At 40.5% G+C, this 24,959-nt stretch overlaps 1 protein-coding gene across 4 annotated transcripts in view; it reads left to right on the forward strand.

Moving 5' to 3' along the window:
• COL14A1 (collagen type XIV alpha 1 chain) overlaps positions 1-24,959 on the forward strand; it is a 180,081-nt gene that overhangs the window by 134,976 nt on the left and 20,146 nt on the right. For all 4 annotated transcript variants that reach the window (XM_036338169.1, XM_036338168.1, XM_036338170.1 and 1 more), the window contains 4 exons: positions 11,317-11,370; positions 11,852-11,923; positions 21,730-21,765; positions 22,967-23,033. In XM_036338169.1, coding sequence (XP_036194062.1) covers positions 11,317-11,370; positions 11,852-11,923; positions 21,730-21,765; positions 22,967-23,033 — 229 coding nt within the window. The remainder of the gene's footprint in view (positions 1-11,316; positions 11,371-11,851; positions 11,924-21,729; positions 21,766-22,966; positions 23,034-24,959) is intronic.

The raw sequence follows: 24,959 nt of genomic DNA on the forward strand, positions 1-24,959 counted from the left end.
AAGTCTGAATTTACAGCAAGGGAGAGAGAGACTGGTCTTCCCTAAACAATCACTGATTTAGACATGTAGGCAGCTCCACGGTTTTGCTCAAAACTAAGTTATATGGAGTTGCAGCCACTTAGGTCCAATCCAATGGACAGACAATATGTTGGCATTCAGTGGTGTCTTTGGTATAACTTATGCATTAGGTAAAAACAATTGGCTAGAAGACTCACTTCTCTACTCAAACAAGGCTTGCTTGAGTACCTTCAGCTTAGGATACCTGTTCTACTCAAGAATAAGAACATTGCTTTTTCTATAGAAAGCTAGGTGTGGGACCTTAAAAATTTTTCCATGTTCTTTTTTCCCCTCCACCAAACTTTCATTTGCTTAAAAACCCAGTTTAGTTTCTGTCCATCAAATGGAATTACTCAGTCTGCAAAGCAGGGCCAGGTGGATGTATCTAAAGGAGGCATTCTCTGAAAGTTAGATTTATGTAGGTTTCTTGTACATGTGGAAGGCGTGTCTAGCATATTTATATGTTTTGGCAAAGGGCTTAGGCTAAGATCCTGTGTGGTTACCCACCTAGATTCTTTCATGATTCCCGAAGTTCTGAAAATGGCAATTTCACTGATTTGGTTCAGTGAATTGACTTGATTTATCCATGTCTAGAGTCCAGTGTTGGCAAAGAACTCCCAATTCAAACATATTGGATTCATGTTGGGATCGTTTGGTTTTGGAATTCTTTTTTTTTTTAAAAAAAACCAATATACCAACACAGACTTTTTATAAATATTTTTCTATTCCTCCAAACATGTTTTCTTTTCTAAGATTAAAATCTTAGAGCTGTAATTAAGTGATAAGATATCTGTATATGGATTTTATTTTCCTCTCTCCCTCAAGTTAGAGGGAAAACGTTCAGGGTATATCCAATTCCTACTTTGAAAAATTCTTAGATTGATATGAACTTGCTTTTTAAGACTGGTTTCAGAGGAAACTCATTCTTTATGGGGTAGGTTAAAAATAAAAAAGATTTTGGGAATACTGTGACAGTTGTTTCAAAAAAGATATTTGAGGACAATGAATTTCCAGTGTACAACTCGAAGGGGTGCCATTCACAGAAAGCAAAACATGATGGTGTCCCTTGGAATTATGTAATGTCACTGCCCTATTTGCAGAAAGGAGTGGGTATATATTTTAACATCTAATATCTTATTTAATAAAAAGATTCATTGAGCACATATTTTAATTGAGCATGTGCTATGTCCCATGGACTATGCTCAATCAAGAATCGTGTCCATTAATGCCTCCAGAGGGGAAGGACCCAAAGTGAGAAACTTTCTATATCTAAGGAGGCACTTCATAGACCTGGAGGAAATGGAAGGATGAGGTAGTGTCAAGGGCATGACTCTTCCCGTAGCCAGGAAAATTGTCTTTCTCAGAGAGAGTCGAGAAGGAAGAGAAGTGGGTAAAAACAAAGTTATTTAGTTGGCTCTGATGTGTTTAGTCAGATAACCTTTTAAGAAAAGTAAAAGGTTTAAAACAATTGAGTAGCTATTTAGCAGGACTGTAAATTCAAGATTTTAGGAAGTCCAGGACCAATTGACATGGTTGTAGGGACAGATCCAGGACTTTGAAGACCAGGGCTTTCTGGGACAGTAGGAGTGCCCAGGGGTCTGTGGTTAAGCAGGAGGAGTGGGGGGTTGTTGAAAGAGTCCTAGGACAAACACTGATGATTACTGCTGCTCTTCCTTGGGCCATCCTAAAAGGCAAACCTGCAATTGGGAAATAATAATGACAATAATCACAATTACAAGCGTGGCACAGGACAGGGCAAACCCAGTACACGATGAGCCTTACTGCTGACATGCCTGGGAAGCCACTCCCGGGGAGCTGCCCAGTTCGGCTCAGTGTCCAGGGAATCAGGAAGCAGAGATATTTTGTTTTTTCATCACTGTAAGCACTTCAATGACTTACAGTTACTGCGACTTCATTTCCTCTGATCTTGAAGGAAGGCACAGAAGGAGGAAGCTGGAATAAATGTGTGTGATGCTGTCCAGTCAGTGCTCCTAGCTCCTTGGAGAGTCTCAGGGGGTCAGTGAGCGAGGTGTGCTGTAGGAGAGGTGGGTGATTCCTTACTGCACATTCTTCTTTCTTTTAAATCTTTGTCTTCTCATATGGATTGTTAAGAACTCATAGCCCAAAGCTAGTACCATCACATTTACTGTGAGATTAGAGAAAGGTTAGCACCTCTTTCCTGGACCCAGTGCCAGTGTTACCCCTTGACTTAGTCTGGAAGGAGGGAGAGCTTAACAAAGAATAAAAAGGAGAAGATTAAACACCTCCCCTTTAAACAGGGAACTTGTTTTCTAGTGTTTCTAGCTTAGTCTGGCTTTTCCCAAGGGGGATCTTTGACTCCTTGAGGAGGCAACTCATATTCCATCCTGGCCCTGAGGCCACAGAACAAGTCCAGCCAGAGTTGGACTTCTTCTCTGAACACGTCTCAGCCTCTTGCTGGGGAGGCGATAGAGCACAATGCAGGGCCACACTCTATAAAGCAACAGTGCAAATGCAGTGTTAACAGCTGAATGCAGTTAGGCATCCAGCTTTCACTGTGAGCCTTTCCAACCACCAGTATTCTTGTCTCATTTTTCTTTTCTGCTGTAGATCTTGCCACTTGCCTCTTCCCCCTCCCTCCTCTTTTCTGGGTGTCTGTGACTCCAGGGTACACCCTGTGACCTTGAGCTTCTCTGTTGTAGGGTGGATTTCTCAGCCTTCACTCTAGACATCCTGGCGATTCTTAGAGAAACTAAGGGCAGGCAAAACATAGATTATAAGCCTAAGAACTGAGAGAAAGAACTGAAAAAGCAAGAAAAGAAAAAAGCAACCTCTTTTGTAGTTCTGAGTCTCACTTACATCCAAGACCACCAGCTTTCAGTCAGGCACTCCCAATAGAAGCTTTAAGTATTACTTTCATTTTCAATTCATAATGTGGTTATAGAAAAAGTCAGAGAGACAAGAAATAAAAATGAGAAGGAGGTATATAGTTTATGGCACCCGGAAGATAGTCATTCCTCTGTGATACAAAGGGTATTCGTTTTTAAATTCCAAGTAAACTTCATTTAAATTGCTTCCTTCCCCCAGGTTTCTGCTCCCTGTATTTCCATGCCCTTGCCATAACCACAGCCTTTCTTTCTAATCTATAAAGATGAAATGCTGTCTTTAAAAAAAACCCTACATATGGATTCTGCAAAATCTGTGAGGTTATGAAACTGCCCAGTGGTGAATATCCTAGACTTATACTGTTAGCCAGACCTGAGTTTGAACCCTAACCATAAGACATTGAGCCAGTTACTTTATATTTCCAACCCTCACTTTCTTCATCTGTGAAGTGGAAAAAATAATATTTGACTCCATAGAGTCGTTATGGGGATTCATTCATATAAAGAATTTCTATATAAAAATTCAGTTTTTGCTAATATTAGTACTAACTCTTTTCAATGTAACCCTAATAAGTCAGGACAGGCTAATATTTTATAATGCCTGTTCTTCACATATTAAGATGCCTCAAACGATTTTAAGAACTATTTTTAAAAATCTAAAGGAACCCTGTCCGGTTTGGCTCAGTGGATAGAGCGTTGGCCTGTGGACTGAAAGGTCCCAGGTTCGATTCCGGTCAAGGGCATGTACCTTGGTTGCGGGCACATCCCCAGTGGGAGGTGTGCAGGAGGCAGCTGATCAGTGTTTCTCCCTCATCGATGTTTCTAACTCTCTATCCCTCTTCCTTCCTCTCTGTAAAAAATCAGTAAAATATATTTTTTTAAAAATCTACAGGAAAAACAAGTAGTTTATTGTCAGTGTTGAATTTTCTTGGATTTTACATTGAAAAGACACTTGGAACATACTTCCTTTTATGTGGGTTTGATGTATACAAGGGCCATTTTTGTGATGACTGTCCCATTTCATCCAAGTCAGTTGGGTTTAAAATGTACTCAAGAAATTGAACTTGAGTCAACTATCTGGATTTAATTCCTGTTATAAATGTTAGACAGTGACAAGAGAGTCATCTAAAGAATATTTTGTTAACTGCTAAGATTCATAATCACCCCCATGAGTATCTTCCTCCATCAGAAGAGGAAATGTAACATACCACCACAAAGCTAATGGAGAAAATGATTTGATTTTCTATTTCATGGGTCTAGATGGAATTTTACAAAACCGCAGGAGAGCCTCCTTACAGTCAGCCACAGTGTTAATAATAAGTGCAATTGGGATTTGAAAAATTATTTAAGTAAAAATAGCAGCAACCACTATCATTCATTACCGACAAAATGCAGGTGCTTTACAAATGTTATGTTCTCTGTTCCTCAGAATAACCTCAAATGCTAGACACTGTTACCCCATTTTACAGACAAAGAATTGCAAGCCCCCAAAATGGAAGTATTAGAACAATGCCACACAGCTAATAAGTGTTAGAGCCAGGATTATAACCCATCTCCTCAGCTCCAACCCTGCACGCTGTCCTTCCATGGAATTATGTCAACAAAGATCACTGTGGGATTTTCTGAATGTAGAAAAGTCTTCCACAAAGAAGTTTAATAAGCAGAACCCCATCGCTGAAGATATCTCACCCAGCATTTTGGGGCAGAAGGACCCCAGTTTGGGTTACTTTCTTGGTAAAGTAGAAGTTGATATTTCACCTCTAAGAATGTATTTCTTTGATTATGTTAAACCTTTCCTTGGATAGTGGCACATCTGGGGGGAGAACATTACTTAGGAGGTTATGTTATGACAGGCTGTAATGATACTCCTGTTGGGGCACAGGATACAAATAATATGTGCCTTGCACTCTGGTTCTGATGCCATTCTTCAGGGTCAGGCCAGATACTGTTAAATAAAACAGTAGTTTCACAGCTTAAGAGATCATGTTGTTGTTTTGTGGTTTGCTTTTTTCTTTTCTTTTCTTTTTTTAAATATGAAGATTACTGGGTTTCAGCCTCAGAGATTCAGATACAAAAGGTCTTAGGCATAACCTAGAAATGTATAATTCTAAAAAGCTTAATGATTCTGATAATCAGCTAAGTTTTGGAATCACTGGATAGTGTATTATATTAGGCCTGTTATTGTAGATGTTAAAATGATTTCTTAGGTATAATATTGCTGGTGTTTCTTGTTTTAACTTACTGAAGTCACCATTGCAGGTTACTCTTTATACATTTAAATTATTTATGTAATATATACATATATGTACATATTAAAATAGTGGTGTGTATATAGAAATATATGTAAACAGATAATATATAAAAATCTAAGTAGATTATATATATATGTGTATATATATATATATATATACACATATTTATACATATACATAAATTTGCGTGTGTGTATCACTGAAGGTTCCCCAGTGTGACTCAACATGATATTTGTCACACATAAGGATTGCTCTTGGATCTCTAGCTGGACCAGTGTTTACAGAGTCTGTGGCTTTTTGCTGCTTGGCCTCTTAATCTGGTGGTTGGTCTTAATCCTTTGCTGCAAGTAGCAGCCTTATTTCTCATGGCTGACTGCCACACAGTCTCTCCACTGTCGCTCACAGCGGTCCAGAGCCATGCCGCTGGGCTGAAATTGTGCATCAGGAGTTTCTACCAGTATTTCTTTAGCCCTCTCTGCTTGAGTTTGGTTTGTTTCAATAAGCTCATCAGATGCCAGCTGCTTACAGACCCCACTCGACCTGAGAGTGTAGCGTCAGTCGACAGACCTTAACGATTGGTGTTCCAGAATCTTCAGGTTAGTTTCCATGGCTCACCATCGTGGGCTTCAAAGCAGGCACAAATGGTGAATAAGTCACTGGGTCTGAGAGCTCTTTCTAGTAGCTACACAAACACAAATATTCTAGCTTCTGACTTTAATTTCAGTTACAATACTATTTGCAGGTATATCGGTTTCATCCTTTAAACACCATAGGCATACTACATAGAAACTAGAAACTTTTTAAGAGCCTACAATAAATGATTATGGCCAGGAGAAGTATATATATTTGCTCTAAAGTATGGAAAAGAAAACTGAAAGGTGGAAATTTATAAATGTGTAATTACATGTCTATAAAGTGGTATGCTTTGCCAATTTCAGCCATAGTTAAATTTAGCATTTGTTTGATAATTAGTGATTTTGAACGCAAATTTTAGGTTAGATTTCCTTTTGCTGATGAATTATCGCCAACCATAACTTAATGAGTTGGTCATAGCCAAATCTCTTCAAAAACAAATTGTAAAAATCCTTTCAAGTTTTTATAGCAAAAATATTTTTAATGTGGGTTGTGGGTACATATTAATATTTTGAGATGGGAATCCCAAAAAAGAGAAATGCCTGGAGCTATTTATGTTATAAAACATCCCTATTTGTGGGTGGCTCATTTCATGCCCTTTAAAAAATATATTTGTCAGTTTAAGTAAATTCCCACATTATGCTTATCATTTAATCTCTTATTCCTTAACATTCATTCTTTATTGTTAATTAAGGGTTTCTGCTTTTTAAAAGTGCTTAATCCACAAACACACTTCTCAGATTGCCCCTACCCCCTGATATAAAATGGATAATTTATAGATATAGAAATGTTTTGGGAAATGCAAACACATTTTTAACTTATAGGGTTGGAGACTGTCCAGTGAGCTTTAACTTAAACTGAATCATGAAGCTAGAATGTGCCTACTATTTTGCCCTATGAAGTGTAGACATTTTACAACATTTTGTGTTTTTCTGTTAAAAAACGGTTGCTATTGTTGGTCACCCTGAGGTGAGGAGATGATAAAACGAACTTGAGCCCCTGCCTCAGTGCTGACTGGCTTGACAGGATGGGCTGTAACACAAGTACTTGGGCAGGGAGACTAAAGCAGTGGCTGACCATCCTGGGTCCCTTGACTTAAACGCCACCTCTCCTATGAAATCATCCTCGGATCCCACACCTGGATTAGGTGCTCTTCCTACACGTTCCCAAGGAACTCTTCTAGTTCCATCGTCATAGCACGTTGTTATTTTCTTTCAATTGTTGACTTTTCTCAAGATTATAAACTCCTTTGAAAGAGACCCTCTTTTTCAATCATGTCTACCCTAGACCTACAGAGTGCCCAGCACACAAGAGCTCTGCAAATATTTTTAAAATATGTCTTTATTGATTTTTTGAGTGAGAGATAAAGGGGAAGGGAGAGAGCGAAACATCGATGATGAGAGAACCATTGCTCAACTGTCTCCTGTACACCCCATACTCGGGGTTTAGCCTACAACCTGGGCATGTGCCCTGACCAAGAGTGGAACCATTGATCTCTTGGTGCATGGGGCAACACTCAATCAACTGAACCACACCGGCCAGGGCTGCAAATATTTTTAATAATGTGATAAATGTGAGGCTTACAAGTAAAAGTCTTTCAAAGGTAAATTTACTAGTGTGATTCAAAAGTTAAAAAATAAAACTATTTTTTTATAATGTGAACTTTTCTATTTTCTAGGGTTAGGAATACATTTGTGGGGGAAATGACTTTGTGTTTTTAAAACGGTATTAAACTTAAGATACTTGCAGTTATAATAATGTGTAAAAAATACATTTTAATTGGGGATTGAGGAAAATAGATAACTCATGGTAGATAGTCTTAAGGATACCTGTATTCTTTAGTTATTATGTTGAAAAATACTCAATTTATTACAACAGTCCATATAAAAAAGTGCTAGAGTAACATGCATTGAAATTGATACTGATCAGATCCCCTCACCTGGGAGGTCTACTCCATCCCCTCGCTGCTGTGGATGTTGACTCCTAACCACTCACAGTTGCCTCTTCTACAGAGAATTGCCCTTGGAAATGCCGCCTTGGTCCCTGTCAATGACTAACTGATGTGGGTGGGTATATAAAACCTTACCCGGGGTCAACTCTGGCATGTAATCCACACTCCACAACTCCCATGGGACCTGGATGAGGCCGTCAGCTAAATCCAATTCTGACCTAACCTCATCCCCTGCCCTCTCCTGCCTCCATCACTACCTGAAAGGTGTCTCCCAAGAACACTCCCTCTATAAATCAAAGGCACAATGCCCAGGTCTCCTTCCGGGACATAACTCCTAAGATATTCACTGAAAGGAAATGTCAGCCTCTGAGGGTAGATAGATGACGTCCTGCTTGTGGGGCATTCATGAACCAAGGGCTGACATTGGCCTGTCCCTCTGCCTTATACATCTTCAGAGTAATTATACCTGAGATTAATATTTATTTATTCAACATGATAATCAGAGCACATCCTCAAAAACAATTTTATTCAAATTAAACATTTTAGTAGTACCTATTTTGTGCCAGCAATGTGCTAGGAAGGTGTTAGGAATAGAACAATGATTAAAACATAATTTTGGCCCTCAAAAAAGGGAGGGAGGAAGAAATGTCAGCTTATGTAGGAGAACAGAGTGAGCAAACACATCTTTGGCTTTATCACTACAGCACTAGCCACTCGGCCAAATTTAGCTTCATCATCTTCCCTTCAGATGATCACACACGTGGTGTCTATAAATCACATGAATTCGAAACTGTTCACTGGAGTATCTGTGGCCCCACCATGGAGGACGCACCAACAGGTCCTTGCTTTTTAAATTCCTTCCGCAGGATTGGGAGCAGGGAGTAAATGTGTTATTTCCTGCTGGTCTTCGCTGCTTTTAGGAAAATGTGCCCTGGTTGGCATCCCTCTGTGAATTAAACTGTCCTGCCCTCCGCTTGTTTTTGAGATTTTTTTCCCTCTGGACACAGCCTGGGAGAAAGTCAGGGCAGACTTCCTGCCAGGCTACAGTCTTGATGTGGGGCAGTTGTGCTGGCCGTGGGCCGGGGCCGTGTGTGGGCTTGCACATGGCTACACGCTCGTTCTCCATCCAGAGCTGGAAGAGTTTTAAGGCAGGAAGCAAAAGCTGTCCTTTTAAAAATGTCTTCTTAAATTATTGAATATGTGCACAGAGTCCATTTTTTCCTTATATGAACTTCACCTAGGAAATAAGAGTAGATTTCTTAAAAATCCTTTTTTATGGTAGGGTCTCCTAACCTCTCTTTGTCCCAAGTTTTCTCACATATGAGGGAGTTGGGCTGGATGAGTTCTAGGGTCCTGTTTATCTCTCACATATTCTGATTTTTTTTATGCCTTTCTTCTTGGACATGGTATATTTTGTTCCATGTAAAATAGTTTATTCTAACCCATGTCAGTATTAATTTTTAAAAAATATATTGTATTGATTTTTTACAGAGAGGAAAGGAGAGGGATAGAGAGTTAGAAACATCAATGAGAGAGAAACATCGATCAGCTGCCTCCTGCACACCCCCCACTGAGGATGTGCCCACAACGACAGTACATGCCCGTGACCAGAATCGAACCTGGAACCCTTCAGTCTGCAGGCCGACGCTATATCCACTGAGCCAAACTGGTTAGGTCTCAGTATTAATTTTTGTTGTCTAGCTAGCAGACCCACCGAAGGGTGTGTGTATGTATGGTGTTTGTGTGTGTGTGTGTGTGTGTGTGTGTGTGTGTGTGTGTGTGTGTGTAACTTTTCTGTACCCAGTTTATCACTGCAGCTTTCTGACTTAATATATTTGACTAACCACAGTGAAAGAAGTAGTAGTGAAACAACAACACTAGCTTGTGTATTAGTATAGAACAGCAACTATAAGACAAGCCTAAAAGCTCAACCCTAAATTAAAATGGTTTAGTGCAATAAAATAAAGTCTATTGTTTGTTCATTATCCATTGCTGTCAATGGGATAGGCAGAGGATTAGGGAAGTCTGGTCTCTGCTCCATATAGTCATTTAGGGACTCAGGGTCTTTTCCTCTTGGGACATTCTCATCTTTAACATGTGGCCTCTGACATTGCTACAGAAGGAGGAAAGGAGTGAAGATTGCCCATGGGAAATTTTTATGAGCCAGAACTGGAACTGGCTCCCTTCCATAGGCCAGAACTCAGCGCTGTGGCTCCAACATAATTGCTGGAGCAGGAGGCTGGGAAATGTAGCCTGTCCATGTGCCCAAGCAGAAAGGAAAACCACGCATGTCAGTGAGCTCTAGAATCTTCTGTCTTATCTGGTTTTAGGACTCAGTAGCACTCAAGCTTGAGTGCATGATGAAAGGGTCTTGCTGACCAATGCCTTTCCTGCACTCTAATCCAACACCCTCTTCTGCTGCCTCTCACACCCTGTCTCCCAACTCACACACCATTTCCTTTCCTCCAGCTTCCTCTTTACTCTCTTTCATTTGATGCCTTGAGGTAGGAAGGAATACTGTGAACTTGGATGGGGAGCCCTAAGCAGGTGGATTTTCATGAGCAAGATAAGTAGAAAGAAGAGCTCACTGTGAGAGTAGCACACATTTTAGAAGAGAATTGGGAGAGGTCAACAAGGAAGCTGGGAGAGGTTGGTTTGAATTGGTTCAAGATGGGAATGGATTTCTCCAATAGGATAAAATCCCACGATGAAAAGTCCATTTCTCCATGTAGTAGAAGGTGATGTTTTGGACACAATTTTCTGAGCCTATTATAAAAATTAGATAGAAGATTCTCTCTCATGTTTTTAACTACATTGGAAGGACCAGCCTCCACAACTGAGAACTATAGCTATGGAAAAGTAAGTCATTCCAGCTGTTAATTTTTTTTTTAACACACATAAAAATAACACACTTACACATGCTCACTATTTTAGGGAGATTTTAAAAAAATAAAAAATAGCATTTGTTTTCTGTCTTAAGATCTTCCAACATGGAATGGGAAGCAAAGATGTACCATTTGTAAGCCCATGATAACAGTCTACAAACCTGTCCAGGAGTCAAAAATCTATCATTGCAGCTGTTAGTCCTCCCAAATTGTCCTCTAGGCTGCTCCTGGAGAGTTGCAGAATTTTAGATATTATAGTATTTCTTGATTGGTAATACCGATACTGGTGATAGGTATCCCCTCCTCCAAACCCTGTTAGGTTGGAAGACACTAATTCATCCTTCTGACTGGTCATTAGTTCCAGAGACTTGACCTCCCTTCTCCTTTGTTATGTTTCGTTTAATAAAAACACTTTCTGGAAGCAAGTTCCTTCTTGAGCTTGAAGTAGCACTTCTCACACCTAAAATTCTTGCACTGGACAATTTCATAGGGCCAATAGACACACAAGTCTTGCCAAGAACAATTTCCATGAAGAGTTCAAAAGTAGTGAATCCCTGGAAGTTCAGAGCAAGCAACAGGACTTGGCCCCCGAATATTAAATGAATTAGGTACACCTATTCAGAAAGCCACATAAAGCGACGGCAACGTTGACAGGCTATGTTTCTTTTCCCCAGGGCTTTCCTGGAAAGGATGGGTCCTCTGGCCCTCCAGGACCACCAGGGCCAATTGTAAGTATTTCCAGAAACTACTGGCATGTACTCTGCTTTCAAGCATTTTACTTCTTTTGAGAGATCTTCTTTTACCAGACCTTTAACCTTTGCAGCCACCTTTGCTGTAGTGTAACAACTCAGCCTTGGCTATAGACCTCTGCCTAAAATATCCTTTAAAAATAATATAACCCTATGGCTGGATCCTTTGATCTCTGAGCCATTTCTCCATGAGATCACCTGCATTGACTTAGTTTTTATTAGACACAGATAAGGCTTGAATTTGAAAGAACTACAACTGATTGGTAGTTTGGAGACTACTGAAAAAATGTCTTCCCTACTTCTTTGGCAGCTGGGACCAGGAGTGAGCAATGGATCCTGAAGTCTTGTTGCTGAGGGGAAGGAGAGCTCTGTGTGTGTCCCTTGCTCCTTCTTGAGAGCTGGCTGTCTTTGGTGAGAATGTGGGAGTCCTGACCTTTGCTTTATTTTCCTGCTTCTCTAGGGAATTCCTGGAGCCCCCGGAGTCCCAGGGATCACAGGAAGCGTGGGACCTCAAGGTGCCCTGGGACCACCTGTGAGTATACAGCAGTAGCCAGTCAGGATGGTTGCCCAATCATCCCTCTGGCTTATTAATGTGTTTAAATTTACCAGCATCTCTGATGGCCAAAAATCCTGCTCAATCCTGGATGAATCCATAGGGAACACAGAAGGTCCTAGGATAAAGATTAAAGTCAAACTGTGCACATGTCATGGCTAAAGAGAGTGGGTCCCAACAGGAACTAAGCTCGCTCATTATTTTGTCTTTGGCTAAGTAAACTCAATGCCCTCTTTACAGGGATTGGGTACAATAGCTGTGTGTTGATTACACCTGTCTCCTGGGGGTGGGGGTGGGAATACACAGCTTGAGAAAGTCAAGGATTAGTGAGAATGGGAATAGATTTATTTTCTAAATTCTACAAGAAAGACAGAATTTCGTGTAAAACATACTCACACATAAACAGTGGTATAAATAAAAGCACAATGATTGGAACTGATTACGTCCTATGCCAGTGATGGCGAACCTTTTGAGCTCGGCGTGTCAGCATTTTGAAAAACCCTAACTTAACCCTGGTGCCGCGTCACATATAGAAATTTTTTGATCTTTGCAACCATAGTAAAACAAAGATTTATATTTTTGATATTTATTTTACATATTTAAATGCCATTTAACAAAGAAAAATCAACCAAAAAAATGAGTTTGCGTGTCACCTCTGACACGCGTGTCATAGGTTCGCCATCACTGTCCTGTGCTGTGCTTCTCATCTCTTAGGTTGGTGTTTAAATGTGATCATGGGAGGGGGGAGGGGGAAGGGGGAGAAACAATGAGCCCATGTGCACCTGTTTCCTCCTCTGTAAAATAGATAGTTGTCTCACACGGCCTCCAAAGCCACATTTGGCATCTTCTGTGACTCGCACGTTGTTCCTTCTGGTGTAGCTGTTAGTCAGCATTCTGGTATTACTTGTGATGTACATAGTCTGTATCCACAAGCTAAAATAATCAATATGTGCAAATGTTGGTACTACTGCAAACCTGCTAAGAATTTGTGGAACAGTGAGATATGGAGGGTGAGGGTAGGAGAGGTCAATGGATTCTGTTTCTATTGCTGCTATAACAAATCCCCATAGTCCCAGTGGCTTAAAAAACACAAATGTGTTGTCTTAAAGTTCTGTAGGTAAGAAGTCTGATGTGTGTCTGATCAAGATGTTGGCATTTCTTTTCTGGAGGTTCTAGGAAAGAATCTATTTCCCTGCCTTTTCTAGGTTCTAAAGACTTCCCACATTCCTTGGCTCATGGCCCACTCCATCTTCAAAGCCAGCAATGTTGCATCTCTCTGGACATTCTTTCATAGTCACATCTTCCTCTGAACACAGCCTGGAAAGGTTCTTAGCTCCCAAAAAGGAGCTATGTCACTACATTTGGGCCACCCAGAAAGCCCTAGATAATTTCCTTCTATAACCTCAAGATCCTTAACAAAGTCACATTTGCAAAGTCCCTTTTGTCACATAAGGTAATATATTTACAGGCTCTGGGATTAGGGTATGAACACTTTTTTTTTTTTTTGCGGGAGTGTGGGGTTTTTTCTGCCTACCACAATGAACAAGACAGCAGCGGCTCTCGCTTAGAAAGTCACTTCTCTCTCTCTCTCTAGCTATCCAGTCACTTTACTCTTTATTTTTGTTTCAATAAAATTATTTTATATCCAGAGTCATATTCTAAGCTATAATTTACATGATATATTATCAGGCACACAAACATGCACAAGATCTGAGAATTAAAAATGCCTCCAGATTTTAGCAAACACATCCTAAATTGCACACCCAAATAAATGCCCTCCTTAGCAGTCACTTCACAAAGCCATATACTTGTTCCAAATACATTGTCATTCAAAATACTTTTATTTCTTAATTATAGTTGACATTCAATATTTTATATTAGTTTCAGGTGGTTAGATAATCATATACTTTACAAAGTGATTCCTCAATATTTCCAATACCCACCTGGCACTGTACATATTTATTACAATATTATTGACTATATCCCCTATGTTGTACTTTACATCCCCATGACTATTTGTAACTACCAATTTGTACTTCTTAATCCCTTTACCTTTTCACCCCATCCCCCAATTCCCCTCTCATCTGGCAACCACCAGTCCATCCTCTATATCTATGAGTCTGTTTCTGTTTTATTTGTTCACTTAGTTTGTTCTTTAGATTCCACATATGAAGTGAAATCATATGGTATTGATCCTTCACTTACTGATTTGTTTCACTTCACATAGTACCCTCTAGGGCAGTGATGGTGAACCTTTTGAGCTCGGCGTGTCAGCATTTTGAAAAACCCTAACTTACCTCTGGTGCCGTGTCACATATAGAAATTTTTTTATATTTGCAACCATAGTAAAACAAAGATTTATATTTTTGATATTTATTTTATATATTTAAATGCCATTTAACAAAGAAAAATCAACCAAAAAAAATGAGTTCGCATGTCACCTCTGACACGCGTGTCATAGGTTCACCATCACTGTTCTAGGTCCATCCATGTTGTCACAAATGGTAAGATTTCATTCTTTTTATGGCCGAGTAATATTCTGTTCTATATATGTACCACATTTTCTTTATCCAGTTGTCTATTGATGGGCACTTAGGTTGCTTGGCATTGTACATAAAGTTGCAATGAACGTAGGGGTGCACATTTTCTTTCAAATTAATGCCAGAACATTTTAGATCTCCTTTTCAAATCACGCTGACAATGGGTCGCAGAAAAAATTTTGATTGCTTTATCTTCACACATCTTTTTTATCCAAAATGATATTACCAAGCATGGTTATACTACACAGAAACATACACTGGCGTATACACACACACACACACACACACACACACACACACACAATGCACATAGTCCTGTCTCCACTGTCTTTTTACTGCAAGTTCATCTATGCAATTGATTCTACGCTATTCCCCACCAGAAAAGAGATTTGAAGCATCATCTCTGCTACAAGGCTCCAGCCTGCTTCCCAGAGTGGGCTCCTGGGAACAAAAGTTTATCTTGTTCAATGGAACATTTTATGTAGCCTCTCAGGACCTGTTTCCTAATGCATTCACTTACAAATACTTACTGAGCAGCCAGCAGGGTGCAGGGAGCAACCCCTGGTTAAAGGGGTGTCAGAGACAGCGCGCACTAAATCTCTTTCTGAGAGTGTCACGGGAGAATTGAGGACAGCAGAGGCTTTGAGGCAGCCTGAAGTGAAACCAGAACAAACCTCCAAACCTCTTTAATTTGTTCATCAATGAACAAATGTATGTGTGCATGATCTAATTTGCATGTCTCAGTCTTACTGACATTACCTAGAACTAGTTTTCCTTAAGCCCCATTGGGTTGCTCCTGAGCCAAGAGGGATGGGCTGGGAAAGAAGAGGCATTTCCGGGGAACTTGGGAGAGAATAGTGGGGTGTGAAGGATTGAGAGGCATGGAATACATTAGGGAAGGGGGATCCCTACCTGCTTATCCACCTGGCCATTTTATAACTCGAGAACAGCCTCTAAATATGGAGCATACAGAAATACCAATAAATGTTTCCCTGGAAATAAAACACTTGTTAGTAACATTATCTTTATTGTTATAAATGAACAGAAAAGGGCCCTTGATGTGGCATTTTTATCAGAGACAGAAGCCATTTCGTCTGGTTTCATAGACACTGGGTGGGGATGCCACAGTGGGCATTGGGGAGCCTCTCAAAGCCAGTTGTACCCTGAACTGTCCAGCCCAGACTTCTCCCTGTGCTCGGGGCCCTGAGCCACCAGAGGCCTGCTGTCTGCCAGACTGGCGGGCCTGGTAACGCGGGCTCGGTGTCAAGGTGTTAAGGCCATGATTGTTTTCCCATGGATGTCTGTCTAGGAAGGCAGGAGGGAAAGAGACCAAGAAAGACAGACTGCCCCACTGAAAATAGCAACATTTCCTCCAGCCGGTGCCAGGAACACTTGCTTGCAGGCGCTCGTCTTTAGCCGCTGAATTCCCCAGGCAGACTGTGCGTTGCAGCTGTGATGGCAACTCTTACCTGAGGTGTAGGCACAGGCTAAATCCCATGCCTCCTTGCAGGGGAACAGATGGTGATAAGAACATGGGAGAAGGGGCCATGTGTTTATCTTGAAATCAACATAGTTAGGAGGTCCAGCGCTATGCCATTTAAAGAACCCAGTCAGGTCACCTGGGTTCTTTCTAGACGTTTTCCTGATATGACTTTGACTAGCTGTGTGAGCCACTAAGCACTTTATCTAGCCTCGCAGAACCTCTGCTTCCTAATGCATCCATTTAAAAATATTTACTGAGCAGCCACAATGTGTAGGCACATGAGGGAGATGAGTTCTGAGGGTTACAAAAGGTAACCAAAGTATTTTTCCACATTCATGGACAATCTAGAGAGAATGGTGTTTTGGTTTTTTGTCTTTATTGTATAAGTACATATAAATAAAAGCCAGAAAGTCATAAATACCTTAAGAGACAAGAATGTTGTTAGGAAAGTTGCATTGAGAGAGAGCGGAGGACAAAGACAGAGAGATGGAGGGGACACCCCTCTGAGCTGAGAGGTGAGGAGCAGCTCGTGATGGAGGCAGCATTTTAATGGGATCTTGCAACACGTGTGACTGGCACCTAGAGAGACAGGAAGATGGCATTGTCTAGATGGGGATTGTAGGAAAACAGAAAGCAGGCATAGGGCATCCCCCCTGTCTTTGGTCCATTTCAGTATTTTTCAATTCTTTCTCTTACTTCTTTGCAAATTTTATTTCAAGCCATCCTCATTTCTCACCAAGATTATCACAAGAAGCTCTAGCCCTGGTCTGGTCCATTCCCAGCTGCCAGAAGATCTGTCTAAAACAGTGGTCAGCAAACTGCGGCTCGGCAAACCGCGGCTCGTGAGCCACATGCGGCTCTTTTGCCCCTTGAGTGTGGCTCTTCCACAAAATACCTACTTCTGCGCATGGGCCACGATGTTTCAATCGCACTGTATGTGCGCGCCTGCACGTGGTATTTTGTGGAAGAACCACACTCAAGGGGCCAAAGAGCCGCATGTGGCTCTCGAGCCGCGGTTTGCCGACCAGAGGTCTAGACCAACACTGATGTGTTATTCCCTGGCTTGAATATCCTCCCTGGATCCCTGTCCCCAGAGGATAGACCCCAATGATGTAGCCAGATGTGCATGGCCCTTTCTTTCCCCTTCAACTGTATCTCCCATCATCCCTTTGCTTTAAGTTGTCATCCCTAATTATTTAAAGTTCTCCAAATATATGCCATACTGTTTTACCTTTCTTTCTTTTTTTTTTTGGGGGGGGGGGGGGCCTTGGGATGCTCTTGCATTTGTCAGGGCTGTTTTTTTTTCTCATTTCTCCTGGCTATTCTCTCCTTAAAACTGCACTTCCTGTGTGAGGCCACCATCACCTCTTCAGGCCGAAATACTTTGTCAGTGTTCATCCCTCCACTAACATGATAGGTCTTTTGAGTGCAGAAATGTTATCACACTCATGTATTTATTGCTATACTCCAGCTCACATCATAGAGGGTACTTAATAAGTATTTGTTAGAAGAAAGAATGAAGGCATGTTTGCGTTCCAGTTAGGCTGCTGTTCAAGGGCATTTTAGATGATTCTTATAGATTGGGGGCCAGTCCTTGGAAGAACCTTGAGAGCTGAGCGAGGATGTTTAGATTTTAGTGAACAGACATCTTTAATATGTGGGACTTGGACCATGAAATTATTCCTCTTCCCTTCAGCACTAAAATTCTGTGAATCTATGAATGTAGCTACTGTATTTTTCTTTTCTTTATATTTCAAATGTTCCTGAAACGAAAGAGAAATGTGCCACTTTTTCTGGCCTATGTCTGCAGGGAAGATGTGTTTTCCCTCAAAGCATACTTTGGTGGAATTATGGGCCTTCACTTGCTCAGGAATTTTTATTTTGTTTTACTTTGCAAAAATCAAAGGAAAGATGTCAGAGGAGTTGGAATAAAACTAACTTCTTGCCATATAGGTATTTCCCTAAATGGACCTTCCACTGAGACTGCCTGGTTGTGTCCTGTAGCTATTTCATATCAAGCATAGTGAGGCTGAGTTTGAGGAATTTCAGATCCCATTAAACTCATCCATTCCAAAGGCCTCATTCACCTTATCATTTAGGTTTGCACTGTAATTTCTGTTTCTGAGTTTCTAGCTAGTCCATTTAACCAATGATAGCTAGCCATGGAAATGTCCAGTAGTGTATTGGTAAAGAAATAAAAGCACTCAAGCTAAAATAATTCGAGCTAAAACCTAATTCTGAATGACTAGAGTTAGGCTGGGGGGATGGATGGTTGATTTTTAAGTTATTATTTCATTAGGAAAAATATGATCTTCACTGAAATAGGAAATATTGGCTAACAAATTTGTTGGGCATTCTCTTTCGAGGCAGTGTGCTGGAGAGTGCATGGATTTAGGAGCCTGGCTGACTGGGTTCTGGTCCCAGCTTTTCTTTTTTTTTTTAAATATATTTTAGTGATTTTTTACAGAGAGGAAGGGAGAGGGATAGAGAGCTAGAAACATCGATGAGAGAGAAACATCGATCAGCTGCCTCCTGCACATCTCCCACTGGGGATGTGCCCGCAACCCAGGTACATGCCCTTGACCGGAATCGAACCTGGGACCCTTCAGTCCGCAAGCCGACGCTCTATCCACTGAGCCAAACCAGTTTCGGCACCAGCTTTTCCATTGTATTATTGTGTGGCCTTGGGCAAGTTATTTAACATCTTGATGCATCACTTTCCTTATATGTACAATGGAAATAATATGTCGTAGGGCTGTTATAAAGAACAAATGAGTTTATCTTAGAGGCGTCTTATAAAGATTAAATGAATTAATTTTATAGGACTGTTATAAAGGTTAAATAATACACAGAGAACAGTGCTTGGGGCTTGGTAAAGCAGCTTAAATATTAACAATAGCATTTACAGTTTCTTAATATACTAAAAATGTGGGATACTTACTTATTTTTGTTTGCTAATTTATGTCTTAGTGTTTCACATAATGCTTGAAAAGCTGGTTCCATTAAAAATTTACTTGTGGTGACACAAGTAGCTCTTTTCTCCACTTAAACCTACTGCCTCTTTAGAGACGTGCCCATTTGTAGAGCCTAAGGTATGGGAGAAGAGGACACAGTCAGTACATTTATTTCCCAAAAGAATGGGGGTGTGGACCGGTGCCTCATATATCTTCCTTTTGCAAAAAGTTTTAATAATGGAAATTGGATACTTTTTAACAGAATCAGCACTTTTTCTAATAATCTAGAATGTCCAGTACCTTAATATGTCTTAAGTATTTAATCAAGGCAGTTAAAATGAAGCATAGATTGGCCTGTCATCCAGATTTGAAATGAAAATTAGTCATTCATTCATTCATCCATTCAGCACATATTTTTGAGCACTTGACATGTCCCAAACATAGTCCTAGGAACTGGGGTTACCGAAGTCCATCAGCTACACAGACTGTCTTATGGAACTCACATGCTGGCAGGGGTCACAAGTAGTGAGGATCTGCTTTCTTTGAAGAGGTCAAGATATATCTTGCAAGCCCAGCTTTGGTATTTTTCATTAGTTTCTGTCCCTGGTGTTTCCTCATTCCAAATAATGACTGCATTATGAGATACTGACATGTTAGTACTGTAAGGGACCTCAGAGACCATTAAACTTAATGGCCTTATCTTACAAAGAAACTGAGAGTTTAAGTGGCTTGCAGATCCCATGTTTTACACCCTTTTTTTCCAAAGTATTAGTATGAAAACTTTAAAACCTACACAAAATTGAAAAATTTTAGTGTGAACACCCATATGCCCAACACTATGATTCTACTGTTATGTGTATGAGTGTGTGTATATCTATAATAATAAAAGTGTAATATGCTAATTAGACCAGATGTCCTTCCGGATATCCTCCTAGATGACCTTCTGAATGAAGCCGGGGCTTCGAGGGCTGAGGCGAGGTTACTGTTAATGAATCGAGATTTTGGAGAAGATACTGAGTTTGGTTTGAGACTTGTTGAGATTGTGGTAATAACGGAGCAGTCTGACAGCATGGCAGATTCCATCTATAAATGTCATCATCTACTATCTTCTGGGTAGAGACTATAAAAATATTGTCCAATGAATTACTCTCATTACACTGTCTCAGAATTGAAACAAAAAGATGAAATCTTTCTGAAGACACATGTTTTGCATTATAAGTGTAATTTCATTGCAAAAACATTTTAAAAAGCCATTGGTTTTCAGTCAAAAGTTTTACAGTTATGATAGTTTCTTATGGGTCAAAGAGCAGCTAAACCACAAAACAAAATAATAATTCAGCTGAGAGTCCATGTTCATTGGAGCTCCCATTATCAGGGTGGTAGAATCGTGTGCTATTAAAAGCACAGTGAGGCCTAGCTGGTTTGGCTCAGTGGATAGAGTGTCAGCCTGCAGACTGAGGGGTCCCAGGTTCGATTCCAGTCAAGGGCACATGCCTGGGTTGTGGGTTCGATCCCCAGTGGGGGGCATGCAGGAGGCAGCCGATCAATGATTCTCTCTCATCATTGATGTTTCTGTCTCTCTTTCCCTCTCCCTTCCTCTCTGAAATCATTAAAAATATATATTTAAAAGCACAGTGAGGCTGTGGGATTTCACAGACTTCATCTCTTACTTACAGAACTTCACAGAACTCTTAGGTGAGAAGATCTTTTCCTTCTTTTCAGAGCTATTCTTTAAGAAATTGAAACAGCTTAGCTCCTCAGCAGAGATTTGTGAAGTAAGTTATGAAGCATCAGTTGAGCACAATTCATAGACTGGTGTTTAGTGTGGAAAGATTTGAACGACCTATTCATTGAAATGCTATATGTTACAAAGCAGTGTTGCTGTAGGATCCCAGTTTTTTATTAAAACATACTTACTTTGTCGAGCTCGGCCATGGTGACTCAGGGGTTGAGCATTGACCTATGAACCAGGAGGTCATGGTTTGAGTCCCAGTCAGGGCACATGTGGGTTGCGGGCTTGATCCCCAATGTGGGTTGTGCAGGAGGCAGCCAATCAATGATTCTCTCTCATCATTGATGTTTCTCTCTCTTTCCCCCTCTCCCTTCCTCTCTGAAATCAATAAAAATCTATTAAAACTTTTTTAAAAGCATACCTTTTCGGGGGTATTCTGTAAGTGAAATAAGCTAGTCAGAGACAGACAAATACAATATGATTTTATTTATATGTGGAATCTAATGAATAAAATAAAATAAAAAAACAAGATAGAAAAAGACTCATAGATAAAAAGAAAAGACCGACAGCTGTCAGAGGGGGAGGAGGTTGGGGTGCTGGTTGAAAATGGTGAAGTAGGATTAAGCAATCCAAATTGCTAGTTGCAAAACAGCCACAGAGATAGAGATTACAGCCTAGGAAATATAGTCAATAGTATCGTGACAACTATGCATGGGGTCAGGTGGGTACTTGAAGCAGCGGTTGAGGGACCACTCTATAAAGTACATGATTTTCTAGCCCCTTTGCTGTACCTCTGAAATTAATACAGAATAATACTGAATGGAAACTGTAATTGGAAAAAATACTTTGTAAAAAACAACAACATACCCTGTCTCTGCATTAAAGGTCTGGATTCCTCCAATGTTTAAAAGAATTATTTCTGCTTGGTGGGTTGCTGTTTGTTTATTACTGTTGTTGTGTGTCTGTTTTTGCTGCAGAATTACTGGCACTAAGAAAATTTCTTAATAAAATAAGATGTTTTTAATGCATGGCTAAGTGCAGTGTTACAAGTAACTTGACAATTTAAAATTTTACAGGGTGTTCCTGGAGCAAAAGGAGAGCGAGGAGAACGAGTAAGTCTAACTCTGTTTACCAATCAGAGCTAACTGCACACCTTCCATTGCATAGGCCTCACAAAGGATCACCATTTACTATCAGGATCATTCATTGCTCTTACAGTCCTGTGGTCGGCAAACTGCGGCTTGCAAGCCACATGCGGCTCTTTGGCTTCTTGAGTGTGGCTCTTCCTAAGCCTTAGGAGTACCCTAATTAAGTTAATAACAATGTACCTACCTATATAGTTTAAGTTTAAAAAATGTGGCTCTCAAAAGAAATTTCAGTCACTGTACTGTTGATATTTGGCTCTGTTGAGTTTGCCAACTACTGTCTTAGACCATTTCTTCTCCCCTCACTCCCTCCTCAACTCATATGACCACGAACCCATTTTTAAGTGGAAACACCTTGTGGGCTGGAAGTCAGGAGAGCTGGTTACTAGTTGCAGATCTGCTACCATCCGGCTAGATGACCTTTGGTCCATTTCTTTAAGGAAAAATAGAGAGACTTAAACTCATCTAACTCACAAAGTGGATTTGATCAAGAAATTACATAATGCATGGGAACATGCTTCAGAAAAGTAAAAGCTCTATACAGATGCCAAGGAATAGAATGGGACTCATGTTTTTCCAATATTGGCACCAAGAAAGACAATGGCAGGCATAGGATCAAAGAACATAAATCAGCTTATTTTAGGGATCTTATCAGTCCTTTGAGAATTTGTGCAGCTGCTAATATAATTGTGCTGTTGGCTATAGTAGAAACAGCAGTGACCTTGGGCTCATCCAGTTACCTCTGTGTAACCTTGGGCAATGTGTTTAACCCCATTTGTCTATAAAATGGGTTTAACACCTTTCTTCTGAGTTGCTATTTGTATTAAGTAAGCCATTTCTTGAGAAAGTGCTGCATTTTATAAGCTCCAAAGAGCTGTAAATGAGGCATTAAATATACATATGGATTTGTTTCAGAACTACTAAATTTTTTAGAATCTGGGACCAGGCATGCTTACTTGAGCTCTTTAAGTTAATAAGGAACCCAGCATCAGGAATGTTGAACTGCTTACTCCTTCCCTGCGTGTACCATAGTGTCAATCCTACCTGTTGCTTGGAGCCAAAGAGCCTAGGCAGGAACAGTGGGTCAAGTCCGGTCTCTACCTGGAAGTCTTGCCATGTGACTGGGCTTGTGGCTGAGAGTCAGGAGTCTGCTTCTCTTCTCATCCAGGGTGACCTGCAGTCTCAGGCCATGGTGAGAGCGGTGGCGCGCCAGGTGTGCGAACAGCTCATCCAGAGTAAGTGCCCTGTAGTTACTGATGCTTCCTGTTACTCATCCCCCTGAGTGTGACCATGAAGGAAAGCGCCTCTAAAGCTATGGGTTCGTGCAGACGTGTAAGCTTTACAGGTGTCCATCACTGAGCCATCTAAGAGCTCATTGCAGGTTACCCCAGATTCCTAGGCTGATGGTACCGACGCCAAATTCCTCTGTGACATTTGCCCAAGAGTTCCCTGCTTGCCCAGAAGATTTAACGTGACTGCCCAGATCAGATCTTTTATTCCTTCCTCATCTCCCCGAATGGATAGCTTTTTTTCTCAAGTACTCAACACATGTAAGCTGCCAGCATCAGAAGCTACCTTCAAAAAGATGACACATTTTAAAAAATTATCTTTATTGTTGAAAGTATTACAGATGGCTCTTTTCCCCCCATTGCCCCCTCCACCCCACTCCTACTCCCTCCCCAGACCTTTACCACAAAAGAAGATTCATAGTGTTGATTTCTATTCACTCACTAGCTTTAAATCAGCGCCTCCTTCTTATTCACTTCTTTTGGCTAACCCAAGGTCCTCTCCTTCATTATTTAAGATTTATGCCTAAACACACACACACATGGACAATCTTCATGAGATATTTGATACGATACGTGTGCTTTATGCCAAAAATTATGCTGGGATACACTTGGTATGACACCTGTCCCATTTTTTTTTCCACTGTAAACCTGAACTTTTCCACAGTCCAGTATTTCAATTACTGATTTCTGCTCATTCACTTACTAACTCATCCATTTTGCACATTTCCATCCTGGCCACTGACTATATTTTGTCTCAATAATCTAACTGGAGGGCCCTTCTCTTTGCCAATAATTTGTTCAGTTCCAGGCAGATCTGAGGCCAAGTAGAGATGAAATATTCCTCTCAAACCCCGCCAGCTCTAGCCCTATGTTGTCAAGCCCTCCACCCCATAGAGTCCTCTACCTCCAGGGCTGACATCACCTGTGTTGCTGCCTTAACAGCTTTGAGGTTATATTTAATTTAACCCAGGGAAGTCTGGGAGTTCCATGAGTGCATGAGAAGGTCCTAATGACAGGGTCCAAAATTCCAAATGTAGCATATAGAACCAGATCTCCCCTTGGGAGAGGCATGGGATAAAGGTCTGTATGAGCATGGAAGAGGTTTCATTAAGACAGAAATCTCAGGACAAGTGAGTACAAAGCTACCCTCTTCGGGCATGGTAGTAATGCTCCCTATATTTTAACTTTAATTAATTTTATATTATATTGCCCAAACTGAATGTGTGTAAGAGAATTTGCCAGTTAAATGAAACCGTTCATGTTTAATGCCAAAATAAGATCTTTAAAAACACAATACATTATAAAAGGGAAATTGGTCAGAATGCATTCATGCCTTAGCTGGTTTGGCTCAGTAGATAGAGTGTTGGCCCATGGACTGAAGGGTTCCCGGTTTGATTTTGGTCAAGGCCATGTATCTTGGTTGCAGGGTTGATCCCTGACCCTAGTTGGGGCATGTGTGGAAAGCAACCAATCTATGTGTCTCTCTCACATTGAAATTTCTCTCTCTGTCTCTCCCTCTCCTTCCCACTCTCTCTAAAAATCAATGGAAAAATATCCTTGGGTGAGGATTAACCAAAAAAAGAATACATCCAAAGCTAACCTGTATCTTGGGTTATTTTGTAGGTTTCTCATTTCAAGTATTTTTCAATGTAAATGAGCAGATATTTATTTTAAGGAAACCTAAGGGTTAAATCCTAATATGACTCACTAACCAGAGTATGTAGAGGATTTCACAATAGTTGTTGTCTTAGTCCAGTGTAGAATAAAAGTCTTGTATAAATATATGATTGTTTAAAACATGCACTAAAAAGGAGAGTTTAAAATTGAGTTTTTCCCCCAGGGAATTCTCAGATTCTTGTGAACAACTTCTAG

Source organism: Myotis myotis, unplaced genomic scaffold (genome assembly GCF_014108235.1).
Source record: "Myotis myotis isolate mMyoMyo1 unplaced genomic scaffold, mMyoMyo1.p scaffold_m19_p_16, whole genome shotgun sequence".
In the NCBI taxonomy this organism is placed as follows: domain Eukaryota; kingdom Metazoa; phylum Chordata; class Mammalia; order Chiroptera; family Vespertilionidae; genus Myotis; species Myotis myotis.